Source organism: Bidens hawaiensis, unplaced genomic scaffold (assembly GCF_021521415.1).
Source record: "Bidens hawaiensis isolate Kalapana, Puna unplaced genomic scaffold, B.hawaiensis_p1.1 tig00014205_1, whole genome shotgun sequence".
Taxonomy (NCBI): domain Eukaryota; kingdom Viridiplantae; phylum Streptophyta; class Magnoliopsida; order Asterales; family Asteraceae; genus Bidens; species Bidens hawaiensis.
In genome coordinates, this window is record NW_027492223.1 from 381,922 (window position 1) to 402,246 (window position 20,325).

Below are 20,325 nucleotides of genomic sequence, written 5' to 3' on the forward strand. Positions count from 1 at the left end.
CCAATATTAAAACAATACATAAACCCATTTGTTAAACAAACTCAAGTAACGTCAATATGGACAATCTATACAAGCTAAAATGCAACCATAACAAGTCCTATTATCAACAAAACCCATCTTATACATTCCTATGTAAACTCACGGTTCACACATATGCATGTATATATCCATATTATACCTACATGTACACTACCAAGCATACTAAAATCAAGCTTTAAACATCAAATAGCAACTAATATACACAAATCTTGAAGTGGGTTACCTTGGGTTTCGGATTTGGTGTCTAAGGAGGTGATAATGTGACCTTGTGTTGGCTATAATCCTTCATTTGGCTTTCTACTTCTTGTTATTAGCTTAACCTTCCACCAAAGATCTCCTAATCAAGTGTTGTGTGTATAAAAATTTGAAAATGTGAGATGGTAAGGTGGTCGTGGGGTGGCCGGTTATATGAAGGGAAAAAGAGAGGTATAGGGTTGTGAGTTGGATGGTATAGGGTGTGCATGTGTCCAAGTGTGTATCTTCCAAGTAATCTATCAATCATTGCATACCTATATGTAAGCTTTTCAGCTTTTCATTGGTGGGTTTGGGAGGTGGGTTGGGTTGTGTGTAAGTGGCGGCCGAGAGAGATGGGAGAGGGAAAGGGAGAGGTGGTTTTGAATAATGACATGTGATAATACCTAGGTGTTAAAGTTTAACGTATCTCGTAATTTATCTAGCCAAACGACTTCCGTTTCTAATAATTTTTATCAGACTTTGAGCGAAATTAGATTACAGTCAATGTCTGCCTAAAAACAAAATTTTCTGATAAACTTAATGTCGGGCTCTTACGGTGTCCTCTACTGGCTTTCGGTTACTTATTTTCTAATTTTTGCGATTCGAACCTTCTAAAATTAAGTTTATACACTATCTCTAATATCCTAACATAAAATTTATTTTTCGACGTCATCTTGACACGTTTATGAATTTATCCGTTTTGAGATATTACCCGGTGTCAATCTGTACAGTGTCAGCTACACGACAAAATTGAACTTTTTCGGGTTCCATATTTTAAAATTCAACTAAAGTCAAAAACTTTGACTAAAAATATTATTCCTATGTATTTATTTTACTAATTAATACACGATTACGGTTAAGATAATTACCAGATTAGTCTAATTTTTGGCGGTTGTCACAGTTGAAGAAACGTGTTTTGCTCTAAATAAATCTGTATCTTTACTAATAATTTCTTGATTAATTGGTTATTTGGGCTAGTTTCGATGATATATCAAGACATCAAGTTATGTGTTGTGTTTATAGGGTTTGTTTAATATGAATAGTTTTTATTTTCTGATCTCAATAAACATTTGTTGAATAGTTGTCTATGCGCGTGGGTCCTAGCCGGTAGCCCGATATGGCGATATCTAAATATATCCGAGATAATTGTTTTATATTTATTTTATCGAAATAATATACATGGTTATATTCCTAATTTATATCAACCAATTATTTTAAGTATACAAGATATATAATATACACAAGTGAGTATGGCCGTTACCTGACGGGTAATTATCGGGTGGATACCCGACGAATTATTGGGCCTGGTATAAGACAAGTTTTTACAATAAAGTGAAACTCATTCCAAAATCCAAACACAACTCATTGCCTTTCTGAAAAAACTACCAAAACATTTTGAATTCAGTTTCTTCCATTCTTCGGCCCACCCCATTTAATTACTTAATATAGCTTCAAGGCCCAAGACCGTTGATCGATTTAAGTTGTTTCATCCTAGACCAAAATTCAAGACCCAAAATATTTTAATTTATTTTTCACTGAGTAAATTTAATAATGCATAAAATGGCTTGAACTCAACTATTCGATTATTATCATCGTTTTATATGATGTTGAACTTAATAACATAGTTTAAAAATCCTTTTTCTCAACGACCTATAAAATATAAAAATAAATCAACATTGCATGTGTATAATGTGTTATGTTATGATATCGGTAGGATTATAAAGCTAAATAATATAATAAAATAAAATGTACGGATCAATTAACCCACGATTTCAAATTTACTGACAATGAGTCAAAAAATGGACAAGTCAACAGGTTAAAAACTGTAATAAAAATAAGTAGGTATCGAACATAATGAAACAATTTTTAAGATTCATTTGTAGTAAAATCAGTAACCTTTTTCTTAACTCTTCAAATTAAAAAAACGTTAAAACTCAAAAACTTATTACAAATTACTCAAGAGTCAAGTCTCGACGCGAAGAGCCTACAGAGTACATGCCCTACCTTTAAAAAGGAGTCCAAAGCCCACACAGATAATCAGGCCCAATTACAAGGGCCCATCAAGATTACTTTAAGAATGGCCCATCAGAAAAAAGACGGCAAAAAGAGTAATTAGGGTAACGAGATTATTAAATTTGAGGTCTAATAGAAATATTAGAGAAGAGCAAAAAAAGAAAATTACATATGGTACATAAAAGAAAGCATTAATAGTAAATTATTATAATCCGATGTTTTGATGAAATTCTAAATTCGGATATTAAAAGTCAACGTATTCATGTCTTGTTAGGCTATGTTAAGTGGTCTTCCCACACCCACCGCACATGGACGTTGGTATTCCCGCACCCATGCCTTAGCCACATCACTATCTTAAACACCCTTGTATTTGTATAGGGGATATAAATACAGTTTTAATCAAATACTAATTCGTACAAAATAGTAATATTAACTAAATGAGATTTACTTAACATAAGTAAGATATTCGTAAAATATATCAAAAATATTTTCTAACAACCACCACCTCCTGAACGTGCGACGTGTTGTCGCAAAAATCTATGTGATTTCTTATCTATGCCCCGTCAATTTGGTGTGTGGCCTTGCCAAGTCACCATCCCGTTGTGTGTGGGTTGACCAATGTATATGGTGTGTTAGTGAGGGTTGGTTTGTTTGTTTTTTTCCTAAACAACTCCAATAAAATACACTTCTATATGTCAGGCTTTGACCCTTGTTTATACTCTTAAAAGCAAAAGCTTTTACCACCCAGTCAAAGCTGGAATGGTGGTGTTTAGGGGTGCAAACGAGCTGAGTAGAGCCCTAGTTCAAATAGGCTCAAGCTTGGCTTGTTAATTTACACAGAGCTCGAGCTCGGCTCGTTTTAATCTCTATTTATAAAGCATGAACTCGGCTCATGAGTAGATTTTCAAGCTCGAGCTTGGCTCGGGCTCGGCTCGTTTACTAGTATGTATTTATCAGTATAATTATAATTATTTTTTTATATTATAATTTTATGTATAAAATAATATATGTTATTATTTCTATATATCTTTTCATAACATTATATATATTAGTTAATAAATATTAAGTATATATTTTAAAAATAGTATAGGCTCGCGAGTTGGTTTGAGCTTGATAAGTGAAGCTCGGGCTCGCTTGTTAAACGAGCTTTCTTTTAGGCTCGAGCTTGACTAAGCACGGCTAAATTGAGCCTTTTAAAGAGCCGATCTCGAATAGTTTGCGAGCAGCTCGACTCATTTATACCCTTAATGGGTGTTATTGAGGTTCTAATTCCTTAATTTTTATTAAATATTCATTACTTGCTATTACAGAATTGTTAAATATAAGAAAATAAATGATTGGCTAGTCAACATAAATGAGAAAGAGACATTGAAGGCAAGCTCTTCATGGGGAAGTACATATTTATTCATGAAAGAAAGACCTTCATACCAACTCTAGAATTTTGCACGTAATTCTACGTTTGATTTATTGGGATCTTCACCTTTCTATAATCATTTTCAACCCTGTTATTTTAGGTTGAAAAAAGTCAAACTCGTATCACACGAATAATGGAGAGATTTTGGGTATAGTCTATAGTGTGTCCCCTTCTAAAATATATATTCACTCTATAGTGATTTTCTCTTGTAGATCGAAAATAATCGGATAAATCAATGACCTATCAGCAATTTAAATGACTAAACGGTTGTTTAAAGAAAGAAAACATATAAAACAATACGACGTTAATGCTCACCGCTTGAATCCATCATCCCTGTTAGTTAAAAATGTCAAACTTATATATCTATAGACATGAAGTACGCATAATAATTCAATTTAACTGTTTTTTCACGTATATTTAAAAATATCTTTAAAAGTTCAAACTTGTTGTCCATGTATAACTAAAAAAGGTAAGTAGGTACGTGAAAAAGTGATATACAACAACAAAAGAAGAAGAAGAAAGATGAAATTAATTTATTTGTACGTATTAAAACTTTTGATGATTTATGAGTAAATATTTTGATATATATTCTCATCGCTTGATCATGATTATATGGAAATAATAATAATAATAATAATAATAATAATAATAATAATAATAATAAGTAGATGCTTTTAAGAAAGGGGCGTGGGAGTAGAGAAGGTTGTCAATGAAACACATTGATGGCACCCCCATAAGCATGGCATGGAGATGAGCGTTTGATATATTAAAATGCGAGTGGGTTGGAATTAGAGGAGAAAGAGGCATGTGGTATTCGATATAAATAAATAATATGTGTTTAGTATTTACAGCCAGCTTGTTATTTGAAGGGGGTAGCGTGCTCATGTCTACTTTTATTTTCTTTAGTCCCATTTTTATATTAATATTTAAAATGTTAATCCAAACTTTGTCCACCTTTACCCAACACCCTAGAGTTGTCCTGTTTTAAATAAACTAATACATACAATCATTTTAAAAAGTTAATTACAATGCACCTATTTATCATTTAGTTGGTACTTAGTAATTGAAAATTGTTAGTGATGGTAGGAGGACACAACCAATGTAATAGTAAGCGTTTAAACGAGTTAAACCACACGTAAGCTATTTGATGATTTATCATGGTTTTAAAACTAGTGTAACCGGAACCGAACTGCAGATGCTCCTCATCAGTTGAGTTTGATATTAAAATATTTTTAACAAACCAAGGTCGTGGTTCAGATTTAAAGCTCGAGATGAGTTGTACGTAAGCTCGAGCAAAGCTCTGTTAAGATAATTGGGCTAAGCTCAAGCTTACACAAGCATAAACCCGATTCAGCTTGACTTGTTTGCACTCTTGGATGATGCCCAATCAAAAATCAAAATGTAGTTTCAATTCCATTCCTTTTGGCTCTAAGTAATGCAAAAATTCTCAAAATTCCTATCTTTTTCTTCGAAATAAGATTGAGAGGGAGGAGGAGAATTTCAATTCCATTAACAGGTTTACCAACCGAACATGTTATAGATATTTCAAATATTTCATTCCATTTTTAATTCTAAATTAAATTCCAATTCCTTTATAAAAGTTCTACGAACCGAACCCCCCCCCCCCCACCAACCACCACCACCAACACCAAGAGTTATCTGGTGATTTCATACTTGTAGTTTGATTAGTTTTGACATTTCAGGTCACTTTCTTAAATTTTGTCATTCAACATGGCGCGTTCTATTTTGTTGTCATTTCACTCCACTTTCTTAAATTTTGTCATACACCCTACACGAGGGTATTCTGTCTTTCGACACTTAACCCCCAAATTTAAAAGCCTATTTAAAGTTGTAGACTCACGTTCCCAATTTCCTTTACGAACGACGAGTTAAATTCCGAGTGTAGAGTTAACGATTTAACAAAGATTTTAAAGTTTCCTCATTTAATCAACAATTTAGATATATGATTCTCACCGTATGGCTACGCGCATATACTAGAATGTTTTTTTTTTTATAAATTTGTGTTCTTTAATTATTAATTATAGACCTGAATTACTCTTCATTTGATTTCATGACCATTTTTTTTCTTTTTTTTCCCTTGGTAATCATTGGCTTATAAGTTTATTTTGTGATGAAAGTTAAAGTTTATAAGACTTTTGACTAAACAATACAAAAAATTCTCAGAGTTCGTTTGGTAATCCTTGGTAATTATTCAATTTCATCTCTTGTGGCTCTAAACAATGCAAAAAATTCTCATAGTTCCTTATCTTTTTTTTAGAAATAAGATTCATCTTAATATCATAAGTAATGAAATACAACTTGAACTTGTTCATGGTATGCCGATTACAAGGATCTTACAACTCACTTATAATCCTTACAACTCACTTATATATAAGAGTTAAGTGTTGATTTCATACTTGTAGTTTAATTAGTTTTGACATTTCAATTCACTTTCTTAATTTTGTCATTTCAACATGCTTTCTATTTTGTTGTCATTTTACTCCATTTACCTAACAAATTCATCTTTTTCGTTTAGTCCCCCAATGTGCGCCCTAAGTGATGGTATTTCTATATTCGACCATTAATCCTCAAATTTAAAATCCTATTAAAAGTTGTTGTAGACTCACGTTCCCTACTTTACAATCAAAAAATTAAATTCCAACTTCTAGAGTTCACGGTTTTATAAAGATTACAAAGTTTCCTCGTTTAAACAACAATTTTGAGATAAAATCTCATAGTATGGCTTGTTCGAGATTCGGATAAAGAGCTTTATCCAGGAGCGGCCCTATAGCTATGCCGGGTGAAGCTAGGGCTTTAAGCCCCCGATAAAATAAGGCCCCCGATTAAAAAGTTTAAAATGTTATATATATACCAAAAACGGATATTAAAATTAGTTTAATGAGAAAACACCATAAGTAGTTGTTGCTTCAGTGACTGAGGTACAAGGCTTCTGCCTTCGAAAGGTTTTCCAGACCTGGGTTCAATTCTATTAAGATGCAAGTATTTTCTTTAAGTTTTTTCTTTGTTCATGGTTAATTGAATGAGATTCTAATTTTTCCCTAGGCCATGTTTATATAGATTTTTTTCATTGTTGTTGGGAAATGTAGAAGAGAGTTTGGTATTTTATATATTTCTTTTATTTGTATTATATAAATCAAAGTCCTTTTCAAAATAAAATTGGAAAAAATTTTAATTTCATATATGAAACACCGCAATCGTTTAATTTATAAATTCTATAATTTCATCTTTCTAACTTTCGGTAAGACCCCGAATTTTTTTTTTTGCTTTAGGCCCCTAAAATGGTTGGGCCGCCACTAGCTTTATCCACACATATACTATGATGATTTTTCTAAAAAAAATTTTGTCATTTAATTACATAATCTAAATTTCTTTTCTTTTGAATTCATGGGTATTTTTTTTCCTTCTTTTTTTCCCCAGTTGGTGATCATTGGTTTAGATGTTTATTTTGAGGATATTGAATTTTATTAATCCAAACTTTGATCAATTGGTCGACTCTAAGATTAACTTTCAAAATATACCATAACAATCTCATCTTTAATCCTGAATCTTTAATAAATTAAATCAAATGCTTTGGGGTGATTTTATTTTGGGTCATGTTTTCTTAGGTTCTTCCATGAATGTGATAAAAGCATTTTGACCGGTCTCTGAAAAATATCAACTAACACGTAGGATGAAGTTTTCTTCCAAATTAAAACATAAAAATAATGAAAACAACCTGCCATGAAATAATTACATGTCACAAAAAGAAATTATGAAACCAAACACATCCAAATTTTTAAGTGGGGTCATAATCGAATGCCATACACGAATGTTTGGAGCAGATACACGAAGATAATTTAATCATTACAAAAAAAAAATAGAAAGTTTATTTTAAACATACATATGATTCATGACCAACTTTATGTTTGTATGTCGGGTCAATTTAATCATATATTTTACAAATCAAGAGTTACATATTACGGAGTATAAAGGGATCCTTTTTTATCCGATATAACATATATGAATCACAAAACCAGTTCATCAGTTCATTTATACAAGACCATAATTCTGACCTAGATCATTAATATGATAAGTTCTTAATTTTATGTGTTATTTACATATTCCATAGCCTAGTGACATTTATTAAACATTAACGTAACACTAAGTATTGTACATGCATATCACAAATAGCGTGAATAGCACATGAAAGAAGATAGCATAGAGGTATTAAAATTATTTGCAACACCCCAACCAAGTAAACCATGCTTGTACACTACTTGTTTCTTTTCACTAGTGTCTTTTCATAACTATGAAAGGGTTATAGTGTCTGAAATTTAAGACGATATATTACATCCTAATTCTGTGATAGTCTTGTAACACTAAATAGTGTTTACAACGGATTTATGAACATTTTACTATGATTTCAGTAACAATTTATTACCATTAATATATTATTCTTTTAATTAACGGATAGTTCGATGGTAATCTCCTAAGTGAAGTCCCCGATCTATTCAATTACACAAATAAGAACTTCGTCAAAGTTAACAAGGGTGAATCGTTGAAGCCGTTGGTGATTTTGAAATTGCAGCCTGGAATATTTATAAAGTCGTGTGATAACTTTCAGATTAAAAGTTATTTCGGTGGTTCTCCAAAATGCTTTAATTAATCGGATAAAACGAGACAAGAATTTTGGTATTATTTCGTGAGGAATATGAACCAGATTTAACGATCAATTGAATGGAGTGTCATCTTTATCTTCAGGAGCGGTAAGGTTTACTGCCCCTTGGACCCCAATAGGGGATGCTATCCCTAGGACCCCACAACTGGGGGCGTTGCCCCCAGACCCCGGTTCATTAGTGGCTTCGCCCCTAATATCATAATAAACTAAAACAATCATGCACTCCACATATCCCGAACTTGTTTATTGTTTATTATGATTATCTTGATTGGTCAGTTATTTCAATTACACTAAAATACTAATAAATGTTGTTTTTTTTGTCAATTCTTTTTGTTTATCGTAACAGTTATCGATCGATCTTCCATCAAAATACCACCTCCAAGTTTATTTGTCAATTCTTTTTGTTTACGTTTCAAGTTGAGAATTATATTGTAAATTTATACAACAAAAATGAAAACATATGCTATTCTAATTACCACCGATCAAGAAAACGACTTGTCTCTTAACTGGAGGACATTATTTTTCTATCATAATGGAAAAGTAACACGACATGTATCATTAAAGTGGACGAAACAAAATCTTTTATCAATTTCATTACAATAATACTTATTAGTATAATTTTATAGGAAAAATGATAACCATGCTTTTAAGGCATTGGTTAACAACGAATTTCCAGTACATTTTGGAGACCTTTTTTTTTCTTTAACATTTATGATTAACAAGTAGTTTATAATTAATAAAAATGAACTTAATAGCCATATAGTGGGGGTAAGGTTGTTTTGAAAACACACTTGAGATGTTATAAACCTAGCAAACTCATATGTAACAATTAGTTTTTTTTTTTTAAAACAACCTAATATATGCTATTATTATCACATAAAAAAATCAATTTGTCTACCAGTTATGTCATGTGCAACATTTTGATTTTTACATATGCATAAACATGTGTAAAAATCAAAATGTTACACCTGACATAACTCACAAATAAACTAGATTTATGTTGGAATTTTATTTTACATTATGATAATAACATATGTGTTTGTGAGGTTTTCTCATCTTCATCCATCTTTTCTTGTTATTAACTCTAGTTATATATGTTGTTTTTAATAAATATTCTAAAGGTTATATTCTAAAAGGTTCCAACAAAGTCAATGGGAATAGTACGTAATTGGCAGCACATCTCATTTTCATGTATTATGTATGGTAGATCTTGCTACAACAAAGATAAGATCAATGATAGTGAATGAACTGGTTAGGCTAAAAGACTTCAAGGGTTCAGGTTAGCCTAACGCAGGTCGTGCTGTCCCTCTACGTTTGCAAAACGTAGAAGGAGGTTCACTAGTTAGTTGTTTGTTGTTATAGCTCACCGAAGATCAAGAACCGAGATGTTTGGAATTGGTTCTAGAATGCTGTTCTTGGTGAAGCTATGGAGTTATTGAAGTAAGAAAGAAATAAGCAAGAAGCCTATTTCTCAAGTAAGAAGAGAAGATAAGGGAGAGTATGATCTGCCCAGATCTTGTTGTTTATGTTTAAGGCTGAGTTATCTATTTATATGAAGAAGATCTAAGCCTTTTAGTTCAGTTAACTAAACTAGTTAGCCTCTTGTTTGCATAGAGGTTTGACCTTTATGGACGGGAAGGCTTGGACCGTTGGTCCATAGCTTAAAATAATAATACTTTATCTGAGTATGTACTTTGGTCAGAGGAGAACAGTGATTTGACATTGTACTGTAGCACGTGGATGCTTGTTTACATAAGTTTGGGCTGGAGACGAAGCTTCTAACCTTTTAACCCTTTTAGCGTTAATGTGTTTCAGCCATTTTGTTATTTCCTTGGGCTACCCCCGTCATCAGCCCCCCAAGTTAGAGGTTTTTGAGGAGTATGCTCAAGGGTTTCTGACTTTTGCACACGCTTTGTTTATTGCTTAAAGGCTTCAAGGCTTGAAGGCTCTGAAGCTTTGTTCAGCTTTGGTTATTTTTTGAATTATTGATGTGACAGTTTGATGTGAGTGTAACTGTCAGATTGCGGTTTCCAATGCCTGCTTTTCATTAATAGTTATTAACTAAATAACTATTCATTTTCTTCCTCATTTGTTTAACACTTTCCACCATTAACACTTTCAAGTTTCCTTCGATCCATTACCAGGTTAGTCTCAATCCTTCATTTTTCTTTCGAAATTATGGTTGCCAAAAAGGACCTTTTGATCAGTTTTTCCCGATTGACCCAAGAGGAGGTCGAATCGTTTTGTATTGAATGGGGGATAGGGTTAAAATACAAGCCGATTGCTCCGCCGGTCGATTCGTCGATTGTTCATTGTCCGACGGGTCACATTGCTTTGTATTGTCGTCATTTTGAATTTTCTAACCTTCGACACCCTTTTTTGGTTTTTGTTCATAATGTTTTGGAGTATTATCGTATATCATTCGGCCAAATCCATCCGTCAGGGCTTGTAGGGTTTTGCACTTTGAAGTTTTGTGTAGAGCCCTAGGTTATGACCCTTCGTTGTTAACCTTTCGTCGTTTCTTTCGCTTAGTGAAAAATGGTGATTGGTATACGTTCGAGCATACCAAGGTTGATGTATGTTTGGTTTCCTCGGCTGTTACGACCCTCGGTTCTTGGAAGGACCGTTTTTTCTTTGTTTCCGATTCCATCCTTCCATTTAAATCTGTGTGGCGTCAACCCGAGGCTGTGCTGAATGAGCCGGAGCCGGCCGAGTCGGAGTTGGATGAAACTTTTTTGAAGGCGATTAGGAAATGTCCTTCGCGCCTTCGTCCTTTTCCCGAACATCTTCTTGTGTTATTAGGAATTAGCAAACTTTGGGATAAGCCTAATCGGGATCCCGTGCTTATGAGGGATGATATGGGTATGCGTTTGTTTATCCCGTATTTGCTTTACTTTGTTGATATATTTGTTAATGGATTTCTTTTGCGTTTGCAGTCATGTCTGCTTTGGACTTTCTAAAGAGTGATGATACTTCCGACATTGCCTTTACTGATGCTGCAGCGACTGTCGGGGATGATTCCGTTGTTCGGGGAAAGGAAGCTCGGTTTGAGGGTGCTGAGTATGTTGGGGTTGCCAGTGTTAAAGGGTTCACCAGGACTACTGTTCCAAAATCTTCCACTCGTCGTTCTACACGACGTTTGTTAAAATCTGTTGCTACCTCATCTTCTCATGAGCCAGTTGAGGTTAGCGATGACATTCAAGCCTCTGAGGACCAGTTCCGACTATGGAGGTTGAGAAAGAACAGGGGTTGGTGGTTTCAAAGAAGAAGAAGAAGCCGACTGGTAAGAAGGTTGAGATGCCAGTCGTTCAAGGGTTGGATGGTGATGCCGTTTACGTGCCTGAATGGAGTGTCAGGGTTGGGGATACTTTCAAGGATCCTGAAGTTTGTGCCGATGCTTTAGCCCATTTTGCTCCTCCCGGGGTTCGTGATACTATCTCCAAGATGGAAGGTGACTCTTTGTTGTCCTGGTTGATATTGAACTATTCCAATGTTTCTGCCCTTTTAGCCGAAGGTGTCACCCATTTTAGGAAAGGGATGGAGGAGTACGAGGAGTTTATGAACACGAAGGAGAAGATGAAGGCTTCTATGGCAGCCATGAAGAAGGATGTTGAAGGTTTTTCTGAGAAGGAGAAGGTGTATGTGAAGCGAATTGAGGAATTGTCTCGTGGTCACGAGATTGAGATGGCAGGGTTGAAGAAAGCCATGGAGGCTGATATGGCCAAGTTGAGTGCTGATCGTGAAGCTTTTGAGGTGCAGAAGAGGGCCTTTGAGATGGAGAAGGAAGGCTTGAAAGCTTCGGTTACTCAGACTTCTGAAGATAACAAGTGGTTGATCGAAATGGGTTTCAGCAGGTTGTGTCCTACTTGCTTCATTCCAAGGAGTTTAACTCGGTGCTTGGTGACGTTTATACGAAGCTGTTAGGCCATGGAAAGCACTTAGGTTTTGTTGCCGTCTTTCATCATCACGAAGCCGGTCAGCCGATGGAGCAGTCTCCTTTATTCAACCCTGAAGCCTACAAGCTTTTTACCGGTTCGGTTCATGCGATGGAAAGGCTTACTTACCCTTATGTGGGTGTAGTTTCATCGTGCTATGGTAAACCACTTTCAGTTTTATAGGGTTTGAAGCCGGCTGGCCTTGATGAGAAGGTTGCGAAAGAGGTGATTGAGTCCCTGCCAAAAAAACGTTCCCGGTCTGGCGACAGTGAAGAGACTTTATCTGGGGGAAGCGACAGATCTCATGTTGCAAGCCTTGAAGGTTCGGCTGTTGCTGATGTGGTCCCCCAAGTCAAGAAGTCCAAGAAGGCTAAGGGTGGGAAAGCTAGTACCTCCAAGGTTGTTGCTGATGTTTGAATACTTAATTCGTAGCTCTCTTAACACCTTAAAACAATGTTATGTAATCCTTAAACAATGTAGGCTTGGCATGAAACTCTTAAAGTTTCTGCCTTATGGTTGTGTTTGGCCTTTTTGGCCCTTTAAACATTTTCTTGGGAATCCTTGTGATTTCCTTGTTTAGCCTTAATTGGCTTATTAGGTATGAATGCTTCTAATTATGGCCTTGTGATGGCCTTTGTTTATGAACTCTGACGTTCTATATATTTGTGTTTTGGTTACTTGTCTTGTTAGTTTGATGTGATTTTATCTAACTTTTCTTAAGAAGTTTTAGTGCTGCAGTCACTTTTAGCTTCAAGGCTTCATCAGGTAAAAAGCACATGTTGGCTATCCTTTATATCACTACTTAGTGTATGTTTTTTGTTTTCGTAAACTGTTTTGAAGTTTAAGGAACGAATTGGTGTAGGTTGTTCAGACCCGTCTATGAGACAAGTTTTGTTTGAAAAATTTTCTAAGTCTCATGGAGTCGAATTGATATAGGTACTCACCCCTTATATAGGTCCATTTAACCCTTGAACCTATTGAGCGATGTGGCCTGGGAGCTCATCCCCTTACACGGCCCTTGCCATGGAGTTTCTTGCTAGGTTCTCAACCTGATCATAGGATAGTAAAGACAAGTTATGACAAAAGTTTATCATTCATTCAAGAGGTTGTTGCTTTACAAAAAGGGGAATTGTGCATCTCTTTAAATACATTTTTACATTTTGACTAGGCATGGAACCTTCTAAGGGTTTTGCCGTTCCAGTGTCTTGGAAGCTTTTTGCCTTCTTTGTCGGCCAGCTTGTAGGATCCACCCTTGTGGGCTTCAAGGATTGTGTATGGTCCTTCCTACTTCGGGCCGAGCTTTCCTTGATTTTCTTTCTTGCTGGCCTCGTTGTTTCGGAGTACAAGGTCTCCAGGCTTGAAGCGTTCATGCTTCACTCTTGCATTGTAATAAGCTTCCACTTTCTGCTTGTACTTAGCCTCTTGTATTGCAGCTTGATCACGAATTTCTTCAAGGAGTTGCAAATTCAACATGGTCTCATTGTGGTTTGATTCGATGTCCATGTTGAGTGTTATTTGAGTCACAACTCCGACTTCGGCCGGGATTACAGCTTCCGATCCAAACACTAGGCTGTAAGGCGTTCGCTTGTGGCTTGTCTTCTCGGTTGTTCTTATTGCCCAAAGAACATTTGGGAGTTCTTCAAGCCAATTGTTGTCATGCCTTCCCAGCCTTGCCTTGATTCCTTCTGCAATGGTTCTGTTTGTTCTTTCAACTTGGCCGTTGGATTGTGGGTATGCAACTGAGCTGAACACTTGAGTGATTCTGAATTCTTTGCACCATGTGCTAAAAGGCTTCTCAGCAAACTGTTTCCCATTATCCGTGACCAACACTCCTGGCAACCCGTAGCGACAAATGATGCTTTCCCACACAAAGTCAATGACTTGTTTGCCCGTGATTTTTGCAAGTGGTTTGATTTCAGGCCACTTGGTGAAGTAGTCGACGGCTACTAACAAAAACTTTACCCCGCCTTTGGCCGGTGGAAATGGACCAACGATATCCATTCCCCATTTGTGAAATGGCCAAGCTGAGGAGATGGGGACTAGATCATGTTTGGGGCTTTTGGGAACCGGTGCATGAATTTGACAAGCTTCACACTTTTTGAGTTGTTCCGTTGCATCTCGGAGCATGGTGGGCCAGAAGTATCCGAGGTTCATCAATTTTGCAACCACCGTTCTTGGCCCAAAATGAGCTCCACATATACCCTCATGAACCTCTTTGATCAGATATTGGCTTTGTTCGGGGCCTACACATCTCAGTAGTGGTGCAAGGTAAGCCTTTTTATAAAGCGTTTCTCCTTGCAACACATACTGTCTGGATTTGATTCGAACCCTTTCAGCCTCCGTCTGGTCCAGAGGTAACTCACCATTTTTGAGGAACTATTATATTGGAGTCATCCAATTGGGACCTTCTTCAATGATTACGTCTTGAACCTCCAGTTCTTGAATTGAAGGAATTTTAAGCACTTCCACCAATACTTTCTTGGTGAGGTGTGCGAATGTGAGGGACACTAGTTTGCTCAGGGCATCGGCTATCTTGTTTTGTGATATTGGGACTTGTTTGATGGTGCACTCTTGAAACGTGGTCATCAACCCTTTTGCCTTTTCACGGTACCTCTTCATGTTAGGCTCTTTGGCTACATAGCTATCATTGACTTGATTTGAAACAAGTAACGAGTCTGTGAAGACTTGTAGCTTTTGGATCTTCATCTCTTTGGCAATCTTCAGACCAGCGATCAATGCTTCGTATTCAGCTTCGTTGTTGGTGGTCTGAAATTCAAGTCGAAGAGCATATGTAAATTCTAACCCTTCGGGGTTGATTAAAACGAGCCAAGCTCCTGACCCTTCGATGCTGGAAGCTCCATCGGTAAAAAGCTTCCAGGCTTCAGGGTCAGAAGGTTCGGTGACATTTGTGTGTATTTCAGGAATGACTTTCTTTGGGATTTCTACAATGAAGTCCGCCAAGACTTGGGCTTTGATAGCTTTTCTTGGAACATAAGTGATGTTATGTTCACCTAGTTCCACAGCCCATTTGGCCAACCGGCCTGAATTTTCTGGTTTTTCAAACACACTTTTAATGGGTTGGTCAGTGACCACTTGTATGGGGTGTACTTGAAAGTACCTTCGAAGCCTTCTGGTCGTTTGAATTAAGGCCAGGGCAAGTTTTTCCAAAGGAGGGTACTTGACCTCTGCCAGTTTTAGTGTTTTACTAAAGAAATAAACGGGTACCTGAACTTTGTCTCTTTCGATGGTCAGAACCATGCTTAATGCTTCTTCAGCCACTGAGAGGTAGACAGAGATCAGTTCTCCTGTTTCAGGGGCTGCAATAGCTGGAAGTGAAGCCAAGTGTTGCTTCATTTGGTTGGAAGCTTCTTCTTCTTCTTCCATCCACCTGAAATCTTTCTTGTTGGTGCAACCCTTGAGTGTTTTGAAAAAGGGTAGGGACTTCTCAGTGAGCTTGGAGGTGAAACGCTTCAAGGCTGCAAGCCTTCCGTTCAAGCTCTCCACTTCTTTTTTGCTTTGTGGGGATTTAGTGTCAAGAACAGCCCTGACTTTGTTGGGGTTAGCTTTTATGCTTTGTTTCCCCACGATGTGTCCCAAGAACTTGCCTTTTTCAAACCCGAACGAGCATTTTTCGGGGTTAAGCTTCATGTTGATCTTTTGTAGGTTTTGGAAGGTTTCTTGTATGTCTTCGAGCATTTGAGGCTCGGTTTTGCTTTTGATTACCAGATCATCAACATAAGCTTCCAGGTTTCTGCTAATTTGGCTAGCAAACGCTTTGTCGATCAAACGTTGGTAGGTTGCACCAACGTTTCGTAGGCCAAAGGGCATCTTTTGGTAACAGAAAATACCCTTATCCGTGTGGAAAGCGGTTTTTTCTTCGTCTTCCACTTTCATGAGAATCTGATGGTAACCCTTGTAAGCGTAGAGAAAACACTTAAAGGGATGGCTGGTTAAAGAGTCAACTTTGAGGTCCATCTCGGGTAAAGGATGGCAATCCTTTGGACATGCTTTGTTCAAGTCTTTGAAGTCGATGCACATCCTCCAAGACTTGTCAGGTTTTCGAACAATGACTGGATTAGCCACCCAAGATTGATACTTGACCTCACGTAGGATCCCGGCTTGTACAAGCTTTTCAACCTCTTGGCATGCTGCCAAGCTTCTTTCAGGAGCTAGGCTACGTTTCTTTTGGACAACAGGCTTGACATCAGGAGGTATTTTCAGCTCACGTTCTGCAATGCTTCGAGGGATGCCCGTCATGTCTTCCGGGCACCAAGCAAAGACATCATTGTAGCTTATCAGCTCTTCAAGGTGTGAGAGGGTTTCTTTGGAGAGGCTTGTGTTTACCCGTACCTTTTTTTCAGGGTACTTGGGGTTTATGATTAAGCCTTGTGTCTCGTTTTCATTTTTTGACCTTTCCCCTTCAACCGTGTAGATCTCTTGGGTGGGTTGAAGGGTTGCAATTCCCATGTCGGTGGGAAACTTCACAGCACCTTGACCAACTGAGACAGCCATGTTAAACAAACATTGCCCAGGCCTTCCTATGATTACATCATAGTTGGAAGGTATGTCAATAACCACAAAGGTGAGTGGTTTGGTTTTCTTCATCTTGCCTTCACCAAAACAGACATCAAGGGTTAGTTGGCCTAAAGGTTTCAAGGGTATATCAGCGATACCTTTTATAGACGTCCCGGAGGGTTGAAGCCTTGAACGCTCTTCATTACTCAGCCGTTTGAAGAACCTTTCATACATGATTTCTGTGGCCGCCCCTGTGTCGATGTAGGCTTTGCTTGTGTTGAGTGTTCCCACGACCGCTGCTACTACCAGAGGGTTTGAGAGTAAGTTACCTGAGGTGGTGGAAAACAGACACATTGAAGCTCCCAAGCCTCAAGCGTTGTCGTTTGTGGGGAACACCTTGGTCTATATTCACCATATTTACTTCTTTGCTTTTTCTCTCAGCCATCTTGTATTTGACCCCTTTCACCAAATGAGCCAATTCTCCAAACTTGACAGCTTCCTCAATTCTTCTCTTGAGTTGAAAGCAATCGTTTGTGTGGTGACCTTTTTCATCGTGAAACTCACAGAACTGAGTGGAGTTTTCGTTCTTCTTGCTCTTGGGCAGGGGTCGAGGAGGTCGGAAGTTGTGTTTTATTTCTTCGGTGGCAAGGATCTCCTGAGGAGTTTTGGTTAAGGCTGTGAAGTTCACAGTCTTTTCCCTGCTTGGAGGGTTCCGACCTTTAGGCCTTCGTTGATCTGAGCTTCTTGGGTACCTGTCATAGGGATTGTAGTTCCATTTCTTTCGGTTGGGGATGTTGCCTCGCCAACTAGGAGCTCTTTTTCGTTGTTCTTTGAAATCAACGGCCTCTTCGCCTCGAATATGAGCCTCAGCTTGTTCAAGAGCCTCTTCAAGGGTTTTTGGGTAGGCAGTTGTTAAAGTCCCTTGTGAGGTGTTTGGAGGTGATGGCGTTCATGAAGCCAGCCACCCTCATTTTTTCGTCAGCCCCCACATATTGTAACCCTTCTTTCTTGTACATTTCGATGAAATCTCGAAGGTTTTCATCATCTTTTTTGTTCTATCTGAAAGATGACCGTGGCGTCCTTGACGTACCTTCTTTGTTGTGAGAAGTGGGCCAAGAAGCCCTTGCTCAGATCGTCGAAGCTTCGAACGCTTTGAGAGGAAGGTCATTGAACCATATCCTGGCTGATCCGACTAGTGTTTGCAAGAACATCAAACAACACTCAGCATGGGACCATTTTCGATTCTGGCTGCTCCAGTGAAGACCTGGAGGTGGTCCTCGGGATCTTCTGTCCCATCATATGTTCTTACATGGGGTGGCATCTTGATTTTTGTTTGAAAGTCATAATCAGCGATTTTTTGAGAGAAACAAGAAAGGTTACCAGGCTTGTAAGGTTTCGCTAGATTTTCGTCTAGCCTCACAGCTGGGTTATGACTTGTGGATCCTTGGTGAGCTCCCAGCGCTTGGTTGATAAGCTGGGTCCAAGGGAAGTGTGCCATCATTTGAGTCATCATCTGAGGCATGAGGTTAAAGCCTTGAAGGCTTTCAGGAGTTGCTGCTGCTTGACTTATTCCCATAGGAATGCTCATCGCTGCACTTCGAGCCAAGGGCAAGACCGATATGGCCTGCTCCCATGTAGTGGCTGTAGGAGGAACTCTTGACACTAGTGACTGCCATATTTGGTCGAGAGTGGTCTCGTATACAAGGGGTTGTGAAGTGAACAAAGGGAAAGCCGTTGGGTTTGGTCTTTCATAGGTGTAAGGAGATAGGTTAAAGGGTTGGCAGGTTACACTTGGACCAGCTTCCAAATGAGAAGCAGCCGGTCGTGAGCTGGATAGAGGGGAAGGTGGACGTCCAAGTGACAGTGAGGGTTCCGGATCCTCATAGTCTAGCCTTATCCTTATCCCTTTTTCTCTTTCTTGGCTCACGTGTTGGTTGAGAAGATGTCTTAGTTGCAAGAAATGACGTGATACCCCTTCCGCCGTTAAGTCGACACGTTCCGGTGTGTTTGTGACTCCTGCATGAGGAGAAGGAACTCCAGATCGTGAAGGGGTTGGAGTTCGAAAAGGTGAAAACTCAAGGAACAAGGGTTCCGTTCGAGTTTCTCCCGGAGTGGAAAAGATCGAGGTAGTCGCCGGAGTTTCTTGGACGGCACTTGGTGTTGGTGTTCTTGACGTTTGGTCGACCTCAGTTGGAGATTCACCTTCTGACATGATGATTTTAGTGAAAATGGAGTTACACTAATGGTCTTTAAAATAAAGTAAGCGGCGTAGCCCCACGGTGGGCACCAACTTGTTGCTACAACAAAGATAAGACCAATGATAGTGAATGGACTGGTTAGGCTAAAAGGCTTCAAGGGTTCAGGTTAGCCTAACGCAGGTCGTGGTGTCCCTCTACGTTTGCAAAACGTAGAAGGAGGTTCACTAGTTAGTTGTTTGTTGTTATAGCTCACCGAAGATCAAGAACCGAGATGTTTGGAATTGGTTCTAGAATGATGTTCTTGGTGATGCTATGGAGTTGTTGAAGTAAGAAAGAAATAAGCAAGAAGCCTATTTCTCAAGTAAGAAGAGAAGATAATGGAGAGTATGATCTGCCCAGATCTTGTTGTTTATGTTTAATGCTGAGTTATCTATGTATATGAAGAAGATCAAAGCCTTTTAGTTCAGTTAACTAAACTAGTTAGCCTCTTGTTTGCATAGTGGTTTGACCTTTATGGGCGGGAAGGCTTGGACCGTTGGTCCATAGCTTAAAATAATAATACTTTATCTGAGTATGTATTTTGGTCAGAGGAGAACAGTGATTTGACATTGTACTGTAGCACGTGGGTGCTTGTTTACATAAGTTTGGGTGGGAGACGAAGCTTCTAACCTTTTAACCCTTTTAGCGTTAATGTGTTTCAGCCATTTTATTATTTCCTTAGGCTACCCCCGTCATCAGTAGACATGCCTGACAATGACACCTAACCACACACATACGAAAAAGTAGTACTACTCTAAAAAGGATTATATGTATACCGATCAAGATCGAGTTTAACCCTAAAAAGGATTATATACGAATCTACCAATCAAGATTATGTTTAACCCGTTTCAAGCTAGCTCAGGGCCGGCCTTAAGGGGGTTGGGTGGTAGACTCATGTCGACCTGACACATCACTAGGCCCAGTTATTTTTTAAAAAAATATATGTATTTTCATGAAAAATGATATATATATTTAATGGTTGCACTCAATTACATAACAACTAGCTTGGTTTAGTGGTATGACTCACAACTAAAAGGTTGTGGTATCTAGTCTTATTTAAGACATGTTTAAGCCTACTTTTATCATTAATGCGTCGACAACACCTTGATGGACTAACAACGCTCTCATCTTCAATATTCTCCATAGACCGAAGTCATTATTCCCGTCAACCTTGTTGATGTCGGACGTCGCACTAATCACCATCTTGTTTCTTTAATCAAATTGTGATAACTTCTTTTGAGATCGGGCCAACAATGGCTC

The 20,325-nt window shown here is 38.0% G+C and overlaps 1 protein-coding gene across 1 annotated transcript; it reads left to right on the forward strand.

Annotated features, from left to right (window-relative positions):
• The first annotated feature begins 9,639 nt into the window (after nt 1–9,639).
• On the forward strand, nt 9,640–13,313 carry LOC143546109 (uncharacterized). Its single transcript, XM_077037843.1, has 2 exons — nt 9,640–13,137; nt 13,185–13,313. The coding sequence occupies exon 1, from the start codon at nt 11,604–11,606 to the stop codon at nt 12,300–12,302; it is 699 nt and encodes a 232-aa protein (XP_076893958.1). The 5' UTR covers nt 9,640–11,603; the 3' UTR covers nt 12,303–13,137; nt 13,185–13,313.
• The last annotated feature ends 7,012 nt before the right edge of the window (nt 13,314–20,325 follow it).

Excerpts from the sequence above, each read along its gene's own strand:
- LOC143546109 (XM_077037843.1), top strand. The coding sequence starts at position 11,604 with ATGGAGGTTGAGAAAGAACAGGGGTTGGTGGTTTCAAAGAAGAAGAAG.